The sequence below is a fragment of the Cetorhinus maximus genome, chromosome 4 (genome assembly GCF_964194155.1).
Source record: "Cetorhinus maximus chromosome 4, sCetMax3.hap1.1, whole genome shotgun sequence".
Taxonomy (NCBI): Eukaryota; Metazoa; Chordata; class Chondrichthyes; order Lamniformes; family Cetorhinidae; genus Cetorhinus; species Cetorhinus maximus.
This window is the reverse complement of record NC_135882.1, coordinates 103,004,028-103,024,032: the sequence shown is the minus strand read 5'-3', so window position 1 is coordinate 103,024,032 and position 20,005 is coordinate 103,004,028. Positions and strand designations below refer to the sequence as shown.

Sequence of the window (20,005 nt, the reverse complement as noted above, 5' to 3'; positions counted from 1 at the left end):
CATAGAGTACAAGAGCAAGGAGGCTATGTTGAACTTAGATAAGATACTAATTTAGCCTCAGCTGGAGTATTATTAGGAAGGATATGAAGGCATTGGAGACGGTGCAGAAAAGATTCACGAGAATGGTTCCAGGGATGAGGGACTTCAGTTATGAAAATAGATCAGAGAAGTTAGGACTGTTTTCCTTGGAGAAAAGAAGGCAGAGAGGAGATTTAATAGAGGCATTCAAAATCATGAGGGGTCTCGACAGAGTAGATAAGGAGAAAGGATCGAGAATGAGAGGGCACAAATTTAAAGTAATTGGGAAAGAAATAAAAGCGATGAGAAAAAAAAATCTCACGCAGCGAGTGGTTAAGGTCTGGAAAGAACTGCCTGAGAGTGTGTTGGAGGCAGATTAAATCAAAACAATCAAAGGGGAATTAGACTGTTATCTGAAAAGGAAAAATGTGCAGGGTTACGAGGAGAAGGTGAGAGATTGGCACTAAGTGAATTGTTCATTCCAAGAGCTGGTGCAGACACAATGCGCTGAATGCTCTCCTTATGTGCTGCAACAATTCTCTGCTTCTGAGGCAAGGGTTGATGAGCAGAAGGGCTGGAAGGGAAGCAGCAAGCGCGAGAGAGCTGCAGAGGAAAGTAGCAATTGTGAGGATCAGCGAGTAGGAGGGCCAGGAAGGAAGTGGAGAGTAGGGGGGTCAGGGGGGTAGGCAGTAAGTGATGGATGCAGTGAGCTGGAGAGGTAGCAAGAAGGAGAGGGCAGGAGATAAGTTGAAAGAGTTTAGTACTGAAGTCATTAAGAGTAAGTTATTAAAAGTTAATAAGAAGATTTTTTGAGCCAGTTAGGTTCAAGGTGGCAAATAGGCTCTTCATGTAAAATTTACAGGTCAGAAACATAAACCCATCCTTATTACATGTTTTCTTATGGGAAAGTGATTTTCATTTAGCACACTTTTTTTAGGAACACATTAGGAATGTTAAACAAGGGATAGTTGTATAGCATCCAATGCATTAAACAGTATTAGGCTCATTTCATTATATCTAAGATAGTTTCATGATAAGTACCTTTTTTTGTTGCGCTACAACATCATTAATAATGTTCCGTTCCAAATCCAGCTTTTCCTCCAGTTGATCTTCAAGTTTTTCCATTAAGTTTATTTCTTCCTGTAGTTTCTGGTTCAGTACTTCTGCATCGGCAATTTGATTTTGTAGATTTTTTAAATGATATGCTTTGACCTCAATATGCCACTGTAATTCATATATATCCTGTGAACATAGCTCATGCTCTGTGTAAGAAAAAGATACGCAATTTCAGTTAAAAAAACAGAAAATGTTGGTAATGTATAGAAGGTAGATTAGCTTCTGGAATTGGAATATTCAGGTTTAATGCTTAATCATAAATTACATAGTGAGATGGAGAAGTCCATTCTATTGCAGTGACAAGAATAACTCAGGACATGTCCAAGAGAAGAAAGGTGAATGGAGAACAAACAAGTCAAAAACTCAAATCGCTTAACTACTTTTGACAAAGAAGTCATTAGTGGATATAATGGCCAGTAACTTCCAAGCTCTGGGGCGTAACTGGGGAGTACCTAAAGACGGGCTGGGTAATCAACCCCTGCAAGTCCTCAGGTAAGGATTGCATGGCAATTGCCTGGGAAGTTCAAACTTCCATTGGACAATTGCCCTGCAATTGCAATCATCTGAAAGTATGATTTAAATCACAAACTTCAGATGGTTCTGACTGTCTTAACAGAATAGTTACCCAGGAAAAGTTAGACAAATTAAAACCACTTCTAACTCCTGGGTAACCATAGCACTGTTCCCCCACCTCCACGCACCGAACCTCCACCGGACTCTCCCCGCAGCTTGGCCACTTGGTCCTCCCCCAATGACCACCCAGCCAGGTAACCATATCCCGACCGACCATCCAACCGCGCCCCCATCAACCACCCGACACCTCACCACTGAAGACCCAACCTTCCCGACCACACGACCCCCCCCAACCAACTGACCCCCACTCCCCTACTGACCAACAGACCCCCACTTCACACCCCCACTGACCACCTGACCTCACTCCCCCACTGACCAACTGACACACGCCCATCTCCATCCCCCCACCCAACCAACTGACGCCCCACCTGACCAACCAACTCCTCCTCCCACCCTCCCCAGTCCTACCCACTTACCTTACAAACTAATCTTCTCCCTGGCTTCTGAAAGTGGCTGAACCTTTAAACTTACCTGCTTTACTGTGTGGTTTCCTTACCTCCGACTCACCAGCACTCGACTGAAGGCCTCAGGTACGCGCTGCACTAGACGGTTCTCGCCTGGCCTGAGTCAGAAAGTTGGGCGAGAAAAGAATGGCTGGATTTCCAGGTAAGAAACGAGGAGCAGAGTGGCAATCCATAGAACCATGGAACCATAGAAAAGGTACAGCGCAGAAAGAGGCCATTCAGCCTATCATATCTGTGGCGGCTGAAGGAGAAAAAATAAAAAAACTGGCTGCTAATTCTAATCCCACCTTCCAGCGCCCGTACCATAGTATTGCAGGTTACATCACTTCAGGTGCAGATCCAGGTACCTTTCAAATGAGCTGAGGGTTTCTGCTTCCATCACCAAACCAGGCAGCGAATACCACACACTCCCATCTGAGTGAAGAAGTTTTTCCTCATGTCCCATCTAATCCTTCTTCCAATCACCTTAAATCTGTGCCCCCTGGTAATTGACCTCTCTGCTAGGGGAAACAGAGCTGAGAGGCAATCTCTGCCTACTCTATCTAGGCCCCTCATAATCTTGTAGACCTCAATCAGGTTATCCCTCAACCTCCACAGTTTCAAGAAAAACAACTCCAGCCTATCCAATCTTTCCTCAGAGCTGCAATTTTCAAGCCCTGGCAACAATCTTGTAAATCTCCCCTGTACTGACTCCAGAACAATTATGTCCTTCCTGTAATGTGGCAAACAGAACTGTACACAAAATTCCAGCTGTGGCCTACCCATTTCTAATCTATGTGTATGTGTGTTGTGTTTGTGTTATTTTTCCTCGCATTTAGTAACTAATAAACTCACTCTTTCTTTGACTCAAGAGAGCCTGGTTAAATTGGCTCCTTTTAAAATATAAATACAGTTGGACTAGGAAAAGGTATCCACGAGGGACAGGATCCTTATTAAATTAACTTTGTTGCGACCCTAGCGAGCTGGCGCTTATATCATCCTTGCTCCCGCCCTGGCTGCAGGTCAGTCGTGCTCGGTGTCTCACTGCATGTAGATCCTACCTCTACATTGTTTTCTAAATTATGCACAGTGTCAATATCTGGTCTAATGGCTGCAAGTATGAAATCAAGTGACCCTATTACCACCAAACTGCTGATTACCAAACTTCCTTTCATGGGCCCTAACTTAGCTTATGTTGTTGATGGTTCCCTCTCCTCATGTACCCACTCCCTTCCCTTCAAATCTGCTTTCCTCACCACTCTCATCAAATAATCCAAAATTGATCCCTCTGTCCTTGCAAGCTCCCACCCATCTTCAACTACCTTTGTCCATAGTCCCTGAACGTTTTGTCATTTCACAAATCCAAACCTAACTTTCGCAGAACTCCATGTTTGAATCCCTCTAATCAGGTTTCTGCCACTACCACTGTACTGAAATGTTCTTTCAAGGTCCCAAGATCTCAACCTATGTGACTGTAACCACTTACACTGTCCCTCCTCATCTTTTTCAACCTGTTGGTAGTCTTTGACACAGTTCACTACACCATCTTCCTCCAATGAATGTCCTCTGTGATCCAGTTTTAGGTAGGGAATCACCTTCAATGGCTTCTCTTCCAAGCTCCTGCACCATTATCTCTGGAGCCGCCAAAGAATCTATCCTTGGCACTCTCCCATTTCTCACCTACATGCTGCCCCTTGGTGGAATCATCCAAAATCAGAATTTCAGTTTCCACATATTGGGCAGAATTTTATGTTTGTCGGGTGGGCAGGCCGGATCCAATCGGCGGCGGGCGCATAGCCAATCTCCACCGGCAAAACGGGCCATGCCGCCATTTTGCGCGGGTGGGCCAATTAAGGCCCGCCCAGCGCGTTGCAGATTCCCATGTACAGCGGGAATTTCAAATGTGCGGCGGACGTGTACAGACCACCGGTTCCAATGGCAGTCTGTATAAAGGCCAGGCAGCCTCCTTTAGGCTGTTCACAATGGCCAGCGACCAGTCAGCACAGCGGGCTCCAGAGGAGGGCAGGGCAGAGGAGGAGGGGGGCAGGCTGCAGGGTAGGCCAGCGGGGAGACGAATGTGCCCCTTGGTTCTCTGATGCCTGCCTTGCTGCTCTCCTCGAAGAGGTTGCAGAACGTCGGGAGGTCTTGTTTCCCCGAGGATGGACGTTACCAAGCAGGCCTGGCAGGAGGTGGTGGAGGTCGTGAGCTCTCAAGATGCTGTGCGGCACACAGGAACCCAGGGCCACAAAAGCTTCAATGATTTGTTGTGCTCTGGAAGGGTGACTACCATGTTGGCCTTGGCCATTTTACCCAGCAGGTAGCCTAAGCCTTTGAGGCCCCACCCCGCCCCCCACGTCCTAGTGTCGTTACTGCATTGGGCATTTGGCGCACGCTGGGTGGGCAAACAGATAGTGACCACGTTTACATCAGCCTTAGTGGTTGAGGAGAAGATGGGTTCTCCCCGCAGCATATGTTGGTGTTTGTCACATTTGAGTAGTCTGGGGGCAACCTGCAGGGGAGGCAGTTAGGCACATACTCAGAACTCCAAGACATGTCTTATTGATGGTGATGAGATGGTGGAAGGGGGGCCTCAAGGTGTCGTGGACAAGAGCCATCTGCTGGCCTCGGCGCTGCACCTAGTTGCTCCTCCTTGCCATGGGCGCTAAGACCCATGTGTTATTCAAAGTGATGGACGCCAAATGTGTCCAAGTTGGCCGTTGGGGGAGGGGGTTGGGACCAGCCGTACTATCTTCTGGTGACTGATCACCAGTAGTGTGGACAGGAGTCACTGGGGGCCTCAGATGGGCCACTGTGGTTGGGGTGAGGCGTGCGCATGCAGAGTACATGGGCGATCAAGCCCAATAAATGCTCTTCTCTGTTCTGCAGGCAAAAAAAGAACAAAAAAGCCGGGAGCGTTTGCAGACTGGTGGTGGCCACGCCATGCTGCAGCGCCTCACCGCCTATGAAGAGCAGGCCATGGAGCTGGGGAGGAGGCAAGTGGCCAGGTCGGCAGGTGTCGGTGAGGCTGGTGTGCAGCGGCCAGGTATTTGAGGCCCACAGTCTTCCCACCATCCAAAGGACTTATGATTGCTGCAATCGCTAATGCAGCAACACTGGTCATTCACAGGCTGATACAGTCGGACGTGTGGGTCATACATAAAGGTCCCTTGGTCCCTTGAGGATGCGCGTCTCTAGCACCTTCCAAAGTCACCTTATCCCATTTGTGACCACTATCCCCATGGCCTAATATGCCATGACATCGCTGCTGCACATCCAAAGATTTATTGCACCTTAGGAGGGTTTGTACCTCCACCACCCTTTCAGCCACTGCGTCCCACATTACTCTGTCCAAAAGGTCCTCAGCACCTCACCTGTCAACCTCATGGCACTCAAATTAAATAAAAGCCACCACGTTAGTCATCCCTGCGCCAAGAGGAAATGTTGCCTTCTGTCCACCCGTTCTATGCCCTTCATAACGGTATGAAGGTCAATAATGTGACCTGTCAATCTCCTGTGCTCCACGGCAAATGTCGCAAGTGTATGCAATGTTTCCTCATAACTCCAATTCTATAGACCAGCATGCATCCTGGTCAGGAACCACTGCACTCTCTCCACTCCAAAGCCATCTGTCCCTTGAAATGCAGGTCACAACTGAATGCAGAAGTGTAGCTATGGCCTCGACAGCGTTTTCTGCACTTGCAACATGACCTCCCTTTTCCTACATTCTATTCCTCGGCTAATAAAGACAAGTCTGGCTTTTACCTTGTTAAACACCTTATGTTCCTGTTCTGCTACCTTAACGGGTCTGCCAACAAGGTCCCTGTAATTGTCCTGACTTTTCATGGTTCTACCATTTCTCGTGTATTCCCGTACCTTGTTTGTCTTGCCCAAGTGCTTAGCCACACACTTATGCACATAACATTCCATGTGGCATTCCTTAGGCCATCTGACCAGCCTGTCTGTATGCGCGTGTAATGTTCGGGCCTCCTCTTCACTACTTACCACCCCACCAATGTTGGTCTCCTTAGGCTCTTAAAGGTTGAGCGCATTATGAGCCTGAGGGGGAAAGGGATGAAAGGTGTTACTGACTGAACGCTAACTGATGCACTGTCCTTGTTAATTTCAGCATCGTCACCGCATGGCCGCCAGGACGAAGTCCAGAGCCCCCCCTCCACACCTGAGGGGCGTCACTTGCAACTTGCGTCACATCATTTCAGTGAGCCAGGCACCAGCGTAGCGTCTACCACATCGGTGGGGATTATAACGTCAGCTAGTGTCCCAGGGCACAGTGAAGAGGGCACTTCACAATCGCTGGAGGAGATGCCACGGACAGAGAGTGCCGATGGCGCCAGCAGCCAGAGGACTGCAGGGGACCAGGCACATGCTGAGTCGGGCAGTGATGAGGTGCCTCTGGAGATGTACGCCATGCAGCAGCTGCAGGACAAGCGGCCGGGTGCGCGGGAGCATCTGGCAGGGTTGCATGAGAGTGTGCTTCACTTGGTCTCTGTGGTGGAGGAATCCAGGCAGAGTGTCAGTGATGGCATGAAACTCAGGACAGGGCTTCAGGCTCCCTCCATTGAGAGATTGGCGACTCTCATGGAGAGAGGCTTCCAACAGATTGATACGCTCTGACCTGCAAGTCCTCACGGCGCTAATGGCCACAGGTGGTCATATGCAATGTGGGAGATGTTCTGGGCACCAAATGTCGGCACTCGGTCCCCATCCATCTGCAGTAAGCAGTGAGGTCCAATGTGACCTCACGTTGACGCAGCAGCCGCCTGTCGTTGCTGTGAGCTTCTCTTAGGGCGCTCCGGATGAGGGCAGCAGCTCCTCCGCCCCTCTGCCAGTGACCGTTGCATCCATTCAGGCTGCGACAACTGGGGAGGTGCCAGTTCTGGAACTGGCCACTCCCTCCCAGGCGAGGCCAGCACAGGCTCCATGGGCCAGAGGACGGTCGCCAAGGTCATAGAGGCCAACAGGACAGCAGAGTCAGCAGGCTGTCTCACAAGCCACTCCGAGCGATGGGGCGGCACTAATACGTAGCTCCCGCAAACGTAAGCATAAGGCACGTTAGGCACACCACGGGTTTGTCACTGGTGATTTTGTGTTGGCCCTAGATTAGGAAATGTTTGATTCTCAACGTCAGAGCGACTTTTGTTCATTTTTTTGATGGCAATAAAGTCCACACTTGTGACCATGGCTGAGGGTGTTTCCTTTGTGCTGCATTTGTCTGTTTCACAGACATATCATGTGTGTTTGAGTGGATATTGATGTTTATGTACTAAGCCCGTAGTTGCAGCTGATGAGTTGGAAGATGTAGCACTTAAGTGGCATGTGTGGAAGTGCCAGGCAATGCTGGTCCTGCATATCCATGTGTGTGGAGCTAGCTGAAGGTTTGTCGGATTGCTGAAGTGTCCCGGATGTCCCTGCTTCCTTGGCGTAGTTGTGGGTTGGCATGTTGCCCCTCATCATTGCCCTGTGCTTCCTCGTCCTCTGAGCCACTGCTGGATTCATCGTGTGCAGCCTCATCCACTGCATCAAGGTCTTCATCGTCAACTGCCCCCTTTCTAGCACAAGTTTGTGCAGAGCGCAGCATGCTATCAGTATCACAGAGACGCGATCTGGGGGGTACTGGAGTGCACCCCGAGCGGTCCAGGCATCGGAAGCGCATCTTGAGAAGACCAATGGCTCTCTCCACCACAGCCCTTGTGGTGCCGTGGCTCCTAATGTAGCGCTCCTCAGCTTCTGTTCTTGGATGGCGGAGAGGCGTCAGGAGCCACCTTCTGAGGGGATAGCCCTTGTCACCCAGCAGCCATCCATCCAGCCGAGCCAGAGCACTGAAGAGCCCCCGCAGCTGGGAGTGTCTGAGGATGTAGGCGTCGTGGGAGCTGCCTGGGTACCTTGCACAGACTTGTAAAATCAGCACTCTATGATCACACACTATCTGCACGTTCATGGAGTGGAAGCCCTTCCTGTTGACGAAGGCACCAGGCTCACCTGCTGGCGCCTTGATGGCCACATATGTGCCGTCTATTGCACCCTGGACATGGGGGAAGCCAGCAATCGCCGTGAAGCCTCTGGCTCACTGTGTCTGACTTGCCTGGTCACAGCGGAAGTGGATGATGGTCAATGCACGTCTGAACAGAGCGTCTGTGGCCTGCTTGACACAAGTGTGCACAGCTGATTGGGAGACACTGCAAAGATCACCCACCGAGCCCTGGAAGGAGCCAGAGGCATAGAAGTGGAGGGCAACTGTGACCTTCAGAGCCGCTGGCATGGTATGTACACCCACACAGTTAGGGGAGATCTCAGGCCCAATCATCCGACAGAAATAGTTCACTGTCCCCCTCGACAGTTGGAGCTTCCTTCGGCACTGCACCTCAGTCATATTGAGGTAGCTGCTTCGCCGTCTGTAAACCCTGGCAGCAGGATAGTGGCGTCTTCTGCGGCCCCTTCCACCTTGGACAACCTCTTGGCCCTGCAGCCCATGTGACTGCTCCTAGCCTCCCAAAGGTGGCTCCCCTGGAAGCTGATTGTCCACTCCTGGCCTCCTCCTTATTCTAGCCCTCCCTTCCTCCTCAGAGGAGCTGCTTCCAGTGGAGATGTCAGAACCCATACCCCCAGGCTAAATGGAGGCCTCCGGAAAGCTGCAGGCCTGATAAAGATTACTGTCTGCAGACTGGTGAGCTGAAGCTTCAAAGTACAGAGCAAGCTGTTGGAAATTGATCTGAACTGGTACCAATCACACAGGCAAGTTTAAAATACTTTCTACAATAAATACTACACATAAAACATGAACAACCCCTCTGAGCCCACATATCCCGCCTGTGGATGAGATTTGTTAAAAAGTCACTTACTCGCCTGCCCGTTGCGCCCGTGCGCCAAGCCAAAAAATCGCACGGGCACCTCAAAATCAGCGTCAATTGCCGAGTTAAGGGCCTTAACAAGGCCTTTAATTAATGGTGGGTGCGCGTCGTGCTTCATCGCGCGCCCGCCCAGCTAAATATCGCAATGGCGCGCGCTGACGTCGGGACGCTCGCCCGACATCAGCGCGCGACACTTTAAGCGCTGACATACGGGGCATAAAATTCTGCCCATTGTTGGAAAACCATATATTCAAGGGCTGTATTTTCTTTTAAAAATTTGTAAGGACATTGCATCATTTGGACACTTGGAAAACTGACCTGGATTTTAAAATAAAGGTTGTGAGTTTACCTTGGACTGTGAGCAAGCATGCCTTTTCCAAGAAATCACATGACTTCAGGTAAATGACCAGCATGGCACTTGAGGAGGGGAGCTATATGCTTATTTGAACTGTAATTGCTTTAATGGCTAGAAAAAAATCTGTTTTAAAGGCAAAGGTCCTGGTGATTTACTGAATATCACTTAACAAAGATGTTTTATGTTTTGAACTTGTTTCTTTGAACTCAGTTGGGAAAAACCAAGAAAGGGGAAGCTGCCCAACCCGTGCCCTCCTGGCCTTGCTTGAAATACTGTGTGGTTATCAGTATCGAGCTAGGAACCCTCATCTCAGTGGAACTCATCTGTGTTTGGAAATTTGAGAGACTGAGACAAGGGGGAGATCCCAAGGATTGATCTGGCTATATTCTCCTCCATACCAAAGCTCCGTTGGTGAGAACCTCCAGACATCTACTGTGACTATTGATCCATCTTCACATGAGAGAGCGCCAGATCAACAGTGTCAAAACCCTGTGAACTTTATCTTTTTCATAAAAGTATTTCTTTAACCACCAATCTCTGTAAAAGATCCTATTTCTTTGCCCATTGTGTGAGAGTGCTGGGGTTTTTAAAAGGGATAGATATTTACACTTCCAGGTTACAAATTGTGTGTTAACCAGTTCTTTCAAGTTGTTGTAAAAAAGGTTTATTTTATAATCAATCAATCATTCTGAGTTTATTGAAAGAAGCCCAGTTAAAGTCTCTTTTATTTTGGGTCTAACAGTAGCAAATGTAAGCAATTGGCCATTTTGGTGAGTGAATTAAGCCTTTACGCTAATACTGCAACCTGTAGAGTAGTGAGCCGAGATAAACTGTGCACTCCTTCCATCCCAGTCGTAACAACATACGCTGACAATAACTAGCTTCGCCTCACCATCACGTATATTGACCCTCCACCATATCTGATTTATCACACTGCTTGTCCGACATCCTGTATTAGATGGGCATGAATTTTCTCCAAGCAAACATAGGAAAGAGTGAATTTATTGTGTTTGGTCTCCGTCACAAACTCTGTTCTCTAACTTCCAACTCCGTTCTTCTCAGTCTGAGGTGGAATCAGTCTGTTTGAAACCTGGGGAAGAATTTTCCCGTCGGTGAGCGACAGCGGGGCCTGCTGACCGATGCGTAAAATGACACGCAGTGACGTCAGGCAGGCATCCTGACGTCTCCACTCATCATTTAGATTGTCAGTTTGGTGGGTGTGCAGCCACGCCAGCTGCGCACTCGCCGAACTGTCAAACGCCTATTAAGGCCATTAACAAAGTAATTGAAGCTGTTAAGAATGCTGCCCGTCCAACCTTAAGGAACATCTGTAATTATGGGTGACTTTAATACGCATATAGATTGGGCAAATCAAACTGGTAACAATACTGTAGAGGAGGAATTCCTGGAGTGTATACAGGATGTTTTTCTGGACCAATACGTCGAGGAACCAACGAGAGAACAGGCCATCCTCAACTGGGTATTGTGTAATGAGAAAGGAATAATTGGCAATCTAGTTGTGCGAGGCCCCTTGGGGATGAGCAACCATAATATGATAGAATCTTAATAAAGGAAACCACGATGGTATGAGGCGCGAGTTGGCTATGATGGATTGGGAAACATTACTTAAAGGGATGACGGTGGATAGGCAATGGCAAACGTTCAAACAGCGCATGGGTGAACTGCAACAATTGTTTATTCCTGTCTGGCGCAAAAGTAGAACAGGAAAGGTGGCCAAACCATGGCTTACAAGGGAAATTAGAGATAGTTTTAGATGCAAGGAAGAGGCATACAAATTGGCCAGAAAATCAACAGACCTGAGGATTGGGAGCAGTTTAGAATTCAGCAAAGGAGGACCAAGGGATTGATTAAGAAGGGGAAAATAGAGCACGAGAGTAAGTTTGCAGGGAACATAAAAACTGACTGTAAAAGTTTCTGTAGGTATGTGAAGAGAAAAGATTGGTGAATACAAATGTAGGTGGCTTACAGTCAGAAACGGGAATTTATAATGGGGAACAAGGAAATGGCTGACCATCTAAATACATACTTTGATTCTGTCTTCACAAAGGAGGACACAAATAACATACCAGAAATGTTGGGGAACACAGGGTTTAGTGAGAGGAAGGAACTGAAAGAAATCACTATTAGTAGGGAAGTGGTGTTGGGGAAATTGATGGGATTGAAGGCCGATAAATCCCCAGGGCCTGATAATCTACACCCCAGAGTACTTAAGGAAGTGGCCCTAGAAATAGTGGATGCATTGGTGGTCATCTTCCGAGATTCTATAGACTCTGGAACACTTCCTACAGATTGGAGGGTAGCTAATGTAACCCTACTATTTAAAAAGGGAGGCAGAGAGAAAACAAGGAATTATAGACCAGTCAGCCTGACGGCAGTAGTGGGGAAAATTCTAGAGTCCATTATAAAATGTTTAATAGCTGAGCACGTGGAAAACAGTGGCAGAATCGGACAGAGTCAGCATGGATTTATGAAAGGGAAATCATGTTTGACAAATCTACTGGAATTTTTAGAGGATGTAAGTAGTAGAGTTGATGAGGGGGAGCCAGTGGATGTGGTTTATTTGGACTTTCAGAAGGCTTTCGACTAAGTCCCACATAAGAGATTGGCATGTAAAATTAAAGCACATGGGATTGGGGGTAGTGTACTGAGATGGATAGAAAACTGGTTGGCAGACAGGAAACAAAGAATAGGAATAAACGGGTCATTTCCCGAATGGCAGGCAGTGACTAGTGGGGTACCGCAGTTATCGCAGTGGGATCCCAGTTATTCTCAATAAATATTAATGATTTAAATGAGGGAACTAAATATAATATCTCCAAATTTGCAGATGACACAAAGCTGGGTGGGAGGGTGAGCTGAGAGGAAGATGCAGAGATGCTTCAGTGTGATTTGGACAAGCTGAGCGAGTAGGCAAATGCATGGCAGATGCAGTATAATGTGGATAAACGTGAGGTTATCCACTTTGGTAGCAAAAACAGAAAGGCAGATTATTATCTGAATGGCTATAAAGTGAGATAGGGGAATGTGCAACGAGACCTGGGTGTCCTTGTACACCAGTCGCTGAAGGTAAGCATGCAGGTGCAGCAGGCGGTAAAGAAGGCAAATGGTATGTTGGCCTTCATAGCCAGAGGATTTGAGTACAGGAACAGGGATGTCTTGCTGCAATTGTACAGGGCCTTGGTGAGACCACACCTGGAATATTGTGTGCAGTTTTGGTCTCCTTATCTGAGGAAGGATGTACTTGCTATAGGGGGAGTGCAGCGAAGGTTTACCTGACTGATTCCTGGGATGGCGGGACTCACATATGAGGAGAGATTGAGTCGATTAGGATTATATTCGCTGGAGTTCAGAAGAATGAGGGGGGATCTAATAGAAACCTATAAAATTCTAACAGAATTAGACAGGGTAGATGCAGGAAGGATGTTCCCGATGGTGGGGGGAGTCCAGAACCAGGGGTCACAGTCTGAGGATATGGGGTAGGCCAATTAGGACAGAGATGAGGAGAAATTTCTTCACCCAGACAGTGGTAAGCCTGTGGAACTCGTGGAACGCAGAAAGTAATTGAGACCAAAACATTGTATGTTTTCAAGGAGTTTGATATAGCTCTTGGGGTGAAAGGGATTAAAGGGTATGGGGAGGAAGCGGGAGCAGGCTATTGAGTTGGATGATCAGCCATGATCATAATGAATGGTGGAGCAGGCTCGAAGGGCCGAATGGCCTACTTCTGCTCCTATTTTCTATGTTTCTATGTTTTCAAACCCTCCCATGCCCTCACCCTTCCTTATCTCTGAAACCACTTCCAGTCATAAAACGCTTCAATATTATTGTGCTTCTCCCATTCTGGATACTTGATCATCCCTGATTTTAATCACTCTACAATGGTGGCCATGCGTTCAGCTGCTTAGGCCATAAGCTCTGCAATTCCCTCCCTAAATCTGGGATTGGGGTGATCTGAATTCAGCATGAATGAGGCTAGGGTAGCGGTTGTTATGAAATGCTATGTGAAGATTGATTTTACCTTGGCATTCTTGTCTGATTATTTGTCACTGGGTCAAAATCTTAGAGCTCCCTCCATTAACAGCACTATGGGTGTATCTGTGATCTGCAGTGGTTCAAGATGGAAGAACACCGCTGCCTTCTCAAGGGCAGAATATTATGCTTGGAGTGCGGGCGCGTGCCTGACACACCCAATTGTAAAATGACGCACGATGACGTTGGGTGTGCGTCCCAACGTCATCGTGCAATCTCACGATATTTCGTTAATGAAAAGGCCTACTAAGGCCATTAACAATCTAATTAAATTCAAATTTACGCTGCCCGTTCAACCTAACGGTTGGCGGGCAGGTAAAAGGCCAGGCGGCATTTACATTTTTTAGGAAACCTCATCCACGAGCAGGATGAGGTTTCCTAAAGCAAATAAACATCAAATAAAAACTTTATTTTTGAATTAAAAATATGCCCCAGCTCATGTGACAGAGTCACATGAGGGGACACGTTTTATTAAATTTTTAGTCTCTTCATTTTTTTTTTACACAACGCTTCAATCTCCCTGACGCAGCTCCGTGCCTCAAGGAGGTTGAAGCGCTCTTTCTTGCGCATGCGCGAACTGTGCGCTAGGCCCGGCTCTCCCTCCTCTCCCCGCCCGCACAAGGAGCGCTCAGCGCTGCCGCTCATGATCCACGCAGGGCGGGTAAGGCCCGCCCTGCGTGAAATCGCAGTGCGGAGCCGATCATGGGCGGCGGTCGGCTTTCCGACTGCCCCCGCCCGCTCCCACCAGGCACTCCCGCCAAGGGGGCAAAATCCTGCCTAAGGGAAATTGGGGATGGGAAATAAATGTTGGCCTTTGGCAGTGTGCCATGAGTGAATAAAAGCATTTTTTGCAGTTTTCCATCATAGTTTTGGAACAACACTCATTGCATTCACTTCTTTTGTGATTTCCTCCCAGTGCCTCCTCATCATATATGTGAGGGCTTCTTGGCCCTCCACCCCCAACATATAAAGAATGTACCTCCTTTTCTCTTTTCCTTTGCACCTTTTCTCGCACAGAGAATATTGGTGCATTACTAAAATAAGCAGGCAGCTTTAATTTAGCATGTTGTCTGTGGCGCAACGTACGCTCACAGTTAATCACATTCTGTGATCCCCACGCCCATCTTTAGAGGTTTTCCCAGTCCAATTTCAAAAATAATTTCTTCGCTTTTCTTGTTTCAGCTGCAATTGAAAACAACTGTGCTCCAATTGAAGTAATGAAAGCTAAAATAGGGGACATCAAATAACAAGCAAATCAAAATGTAGTAATAAGGGCTTTCTGATTGATTCTTAGACTTGCTACAAATTGTCTACATATCGGGCAGATAATGGGAAACTGAATATGGGTTCAGATGAATATAAAATAAATCAAAGCATTTTTCAGAAAGCAATATGCACATTCCCCAGTGTCCTAGTCAATATTTATCCATCAATCAAAAATAGGTTAACATTTAGCTCATTATGGCTGCTGTCTGCAAATTAGCTGTCTTGTTTGCATTCAGAACAATAGTGAGTACAATTCATTAGTTGAAAAGTGCTTTGGGATGTCCTGAGGACAGGAAATGTTCTACAGAACTAAAAGTTCTTTTCTTTCATTTATGTAGGACATCCTGAGAATGTGATGAGGTTCTGGATAAATGCAAATTCTTTACTTAAAAAGATGCAATTCCTTAAACTTTTACTTTGAATCCTAATTTATTTTAAACCAAATATTGACAACTAATTTATCATAACCGTATGTTGGAATGTTTTCGAATTTGCTTCCGAGCAAATTTAATGATTTTTAACTCAATAAACCAATACATTGAAAATAAAATAATTAAATAAGTAAAACAATTAAAATTAAAAACAGAAAATGCTGGAAAAACTCAGCAAGTCTGGCAGCATCTGTGGAGAAAGAAACAGAGTTAATGTTTCCAGTCTGTATGACTCTTCAGAGCTCAGAGTTTTTACTGTGTTTTCTGTGTTTATTTCAGATTTCCAGCATCCACAGTATTTTGCTTTCATCATTGAAAAGAGCTGTTTTTCCTTACAAAAAAAAAACCCAAAAATACTATTCATGCAGTCATTCTAATACCTTTTTGTACAGCTTCAGGAAGCTCCTGCAGCCACCAGAGTGACAGTTGATCAATTTTGTTTCCAAGTGTTGCCACCCGCATTCTTTCTGCTTTTAAAGCCTCATTTGTCTTTTGGCATTCAGCTTTTAGTTGTTCAATCAGGCTGATGATCTCTGAGAGGACCTCCCTTGCCTCTTCTTGCAAAGCTGTCGTTTGTTCATGTTCTACATAAGAAGCAGACAGTAGTAATTGCAAAGGCAATCAGTTTTGCCTAAATCAATGACCAAAGTGGTAAAATAGGATAAAGACTTTAAACACACAAACACACACTTCAATTAAAATTGGGCTTTACAATTTAGAATTCCATCCTGCAAATGCTAACCACTACATTTCATAGTCTCCACAACCCAAAGTTCTATGTAAGGTGATAAAGTAACCTAAATGGTTGCATATTTTGTAGCGTCCTTGACTCAGGTGTCAGCTTGGTAGCGCTGATTCATATTTCAACATGGCAGCAATTCTAGACATAGAAGTTGTGTCTTGAATGCCAGTCAAGTTTTTGATGTTAACAAAAATTAAATCAGAATTTGTAAGTGATCCAGTGAGCCAACATTAAAAAAAATTTCAAACAGTTCACTATCCATTGGTTATATTACAGTGTGGGATTTTCCTGACTTATGATGTATCTGTAACTTTCCCCACACCAAGTTTTGGTCACATAGCACCCCATCCTCACTAACTTATTCTGGCTCCTGGCCCCAACTCACTGAATTAAAAGTTCTTCAGCACATCTTCAAATCCCTCAATTGCTTAACCCAAGATGTTTTAGAATCGTCCTCCAGTCTTATATTTCATTCCTGTCCTTTAACTCTGGCATTCTGTGCACCTTCAATTGATTGGAAAACCTTCACTTGCTCATTAAGTTTTCCTCTTTCTCCACCTTTAAAAACTTATTTAAAGCTCATCGCTTGAACTAAGCTTTTGATCACCTCTTCTAACTCTCCAACTAGTCCATTCCCTTAATTTGTTGACTTATTTTTTCCCTTTCTATAAAGTGCCCAAGAAAGAAAGTACATTAGAAATGCTATATCAAGGTAAATTGTTGCCAATATTGTTGAATGAGCAAACCAAGATGTTTCCTACATTACAACTGTGACCACACTTCAAAAGTACTTCATCACTATAAAACACTGTGAGACATCTGGTGGTTGTGTAAAGCGTTATATAAATTAAGTCTTTCCTTCTTTTATTAAGAGAGAAGTTATAGGAATGGGCGATACTCTTAGGCTCAAATTCCGTGATTTGGTGCACATTTTTACAGGGGTCATCAGTAGCCTTGATCAATATGTAATTAATATCAACATTTATTCATTTTTAAGGAAGATAAAGATAAACACAGTACAGGAGATACTCCAATTTTGTAAGAAGTGCCTTTAGCAGTAACAGGGAGTTGGGGGAGCATATTTTTAAGTAGTCCTGGGAACATTGGTTGAGGGTGTTTGGATAGGTGCATACGAACATACGGACAAGGAGCAATAGTAGGCAATTCAGCCCCTCGAGCCTGCTCCGCCATTTAATAAGGTCATGGCTGATCTGATAGTAACCTGAAATTTGCATCCCACCAATAACCTATCACTCCCTTGCTTACCAAGAATCTATCCACCTCTGCCTTAAAAATATTCAAAGACTGCTTCAACCACCTTTTCAGGAAGATAGTTCCAAAGATTTACAACCCTCCAAGTGAAAAAATTTCACCTCATCTGTTCTAAATGGGTGACTCCTTATTTTTAAACAGTGGCCCCTAGTTCTAGATTCTCCCACAAGAGGAAACATTCTCTCCATAACACCCTATCAAGGCCTCTCAGGATCTTAAAGGTTTCAATCAAGTCGCCTCTTACTCTTCTAAACTTCAACAGCTACAAGCCTAGTCTGTCCAACCTTTCCTCATAAGACAACCCACCCATTCCAGGTATTAGCCTGGTAAACCTTCTCTGAACTGCTTCAAAAACATTTACATCCCTCCTTAAATAAGGTGACCAATACTGTACACAATACTCCAAATGTGGTCACACCAATGCCCTGTACAACTGAAGCACAGTCACATAGTCGAAGTCATTAATATAGATTGTAAATAGCCAAGGCCCCAGCATTCCAGTGGTTACAGCCTGTCAACATGAAAATGCCCTATTTATCCCTAATATCTGCTTCCTGTCCATTAACCAATCCTCTGTGCAGGTTAATATATCGCCCCCAAGTTCATGATCCCTTTTCTTGTGTATTAAACTTCTGTGTGGCACCTTGTTGAATGCCTTTTGGAAATCCAAGTATGCTACATATACTGGTTCCCTTTTATGTAACCAGGAGGTATATTCTCAAAAAACTCTAATAACTTTGTCAAACAGGATTTCTCTTTCATAAAACCATTGTGTGCATTATAAGAAGCGGAGAAGCAGAATGTGCGGGCACATGAATTTATCAGAATTCCCAATGGTGCAGGGAGCTCTCAACTGCACACACGTGCCTCTGCAGACCCCCTACCCCCCAAATCAACATGCCTTTCCATTAACATTCAGTTGATGTACAATCCCAGTGCACAGACCATAATGTCAATGAATGCCTGCTATCTTGGCAGCAGCCACAATGCCTTTATTTTGAGGCAGTTTGTCATTCTCACCGTCTTCGAGCTTCCAAGAAGATCCAGAGGGCGGCTGTTCGGTACCAGGGATACCCCTTTTATACTTACCTGGTTGATGGCCTTGCTCCATCAATGAGGGCAACAAGCTTATAATGAAATAGTGTCACCAGGAACATAGTGGAGCAGACCACCAATGTGATAAAGAAATTCTTCCTTTGCCTGAATCACTCAGGGGGAACCCTGCAGTATGTCTCCAAGTTTGTGCCAGTATGCTGCATCCCTCGCAACTTTCGACCACCATGAGGGCACAGGCAATGCAATTGGGAGGATGCCTCACTAGGAGTAGGAAGTGAAGGAGGAAGAAAGGATGCATCTGGGACACCTTCACTCCTGACAAGCTGTCCAGGATCAGATGCTCAGACTCTGCTTTCCATACATGAACTTCCCTTCAGCACCATGGCTCCACTATTCCCCACCTCTTGTATACCACCCCATCAAAGTCCTCATCTGAATCCCCTATAGTAGAACTTGTCTGCTACCTTGCCCTCTGATGAGCTGGTACACAAGCTATACTTTTGCCTTGGCCTAGCTGCAGATCATTTGTGCCCAGTGTTTCGTCACTTGCTGATCTTGACTCTATACTAGCCTCTAAAGTTCACACAGTGCAATATTTGAGCCAATGGATATGATCAAGTAACAGTGCTTCTTCATCAGTGGTGTGCTGCTTCTCTAACTCTTCCTCCTGAGGCTGCTTTGGCTGGGCAGGTGGTTATCTGAAACCACCTTTGCTGTTGTAGCTCATGTTCTATTCAGACGATTTCCTATAATAGCCTCCCGGCCCCCTGCAAAAACATGGCCTCTCCTCCTAAAGACCTCCATGAATGAGGCCTCTAGCACCACAACCATGAATCTGGGTGCCCACACGCTGCCCTGATGTTCCATTTTCTTGATTTCCTCTTGCAGCCTTTGCAATGCTACCAATGAGCAGCAGCTTCCTTTCTGTCATTATGGCTCCCCTTCAACAGGCATAGGCTGCTTTTAAGACCTGGAGGCTAGCTGGAATACATGCTAGCCTCACAAATCAGAAGGTAGCACAAAGTTTGCATACAGTCTGCCTCAATGGGACAAGGTGCAGGTAGGTTGCAAATTATGAGACCTGCACCCAAAAGTGGGTGCAAACTAAGTTTTAGTCCTAGTAACCTACAGATGCCACCAGTATTTGTAGATATCACAAGAATGATTTCCACTGTCTCAAATGCAATATAGCATACAAAATATATTCCCCCAAAATTCTGCAGTCAACATTTGACTCCAATCAGCCTGAATTATTTGTGCTTTACCTAGTTACCATTATAGGACAGCTTATTGCAATACTGGTTCATGATACTTATTGCTTCCACCTGAAATCATGCTGAATGCGCTTCCAACCAATCTCAAATGTCAACTAAACTTTAATAAACCAGGTTTATAAATCCACAAAGTTTGGTCTTCTGAATCCCTGAGGGGCGAAGATTCTGTCCAGTCTGGAGGAGTCGAGGAAAAGCATGGTCGATAATTCCCAAAGGCAACATTTTTTTCAAGCAGGGAATGGATAGCAGGAAGACTGAAAAGAAAAAAACAGTTCCAACTTTTGTGCCAAAGGCACAGGAATTAGCCAGTAGCCTGAAGAGGAGCAATATGGCACCAGAGGAAATACCCACAAAAAATTGGGGACAATTTTTGGGCCAGTGAAGTGGAGTCATCAAGGGAACTCTCAAATTGAAAAGCAGAAGTTACAATACCAAGCTCTTGATTAGACAGAATCAGGTGCATATAATCAGGGTAATTCAGTA

General features: G+C 45.8%; 1 protein-coding gene across 1 annotated transcript in view; it reads right to left on the bottom strand.

Moving 5' to 3' along the window:
* The window catches only part of ccdc178 (coiled-coil domain containing 178), a 587,382-nt gene that overhangs the window by 523,835 nt on the left and 43,542 nt on the right, over window positions 1-20,005 (bottom strand). Inside the window, exons 7-8 of the mRNA XM_078540576.1 lie at window positions 15,559-15,762; window positions 1,060-1,280 (exon numbers count right to left, since the gene is read on the bottom strand). Coding sequence (XP_078396702.1) covers window positions 1,060-1,280; window positions 15,559-15,762 — 425 coding nt within the window. The remainder of the gene's footprint in view (window positions 1-1,059; window positions 1,281-15,558; window positions 15,763-20,005) is intronic.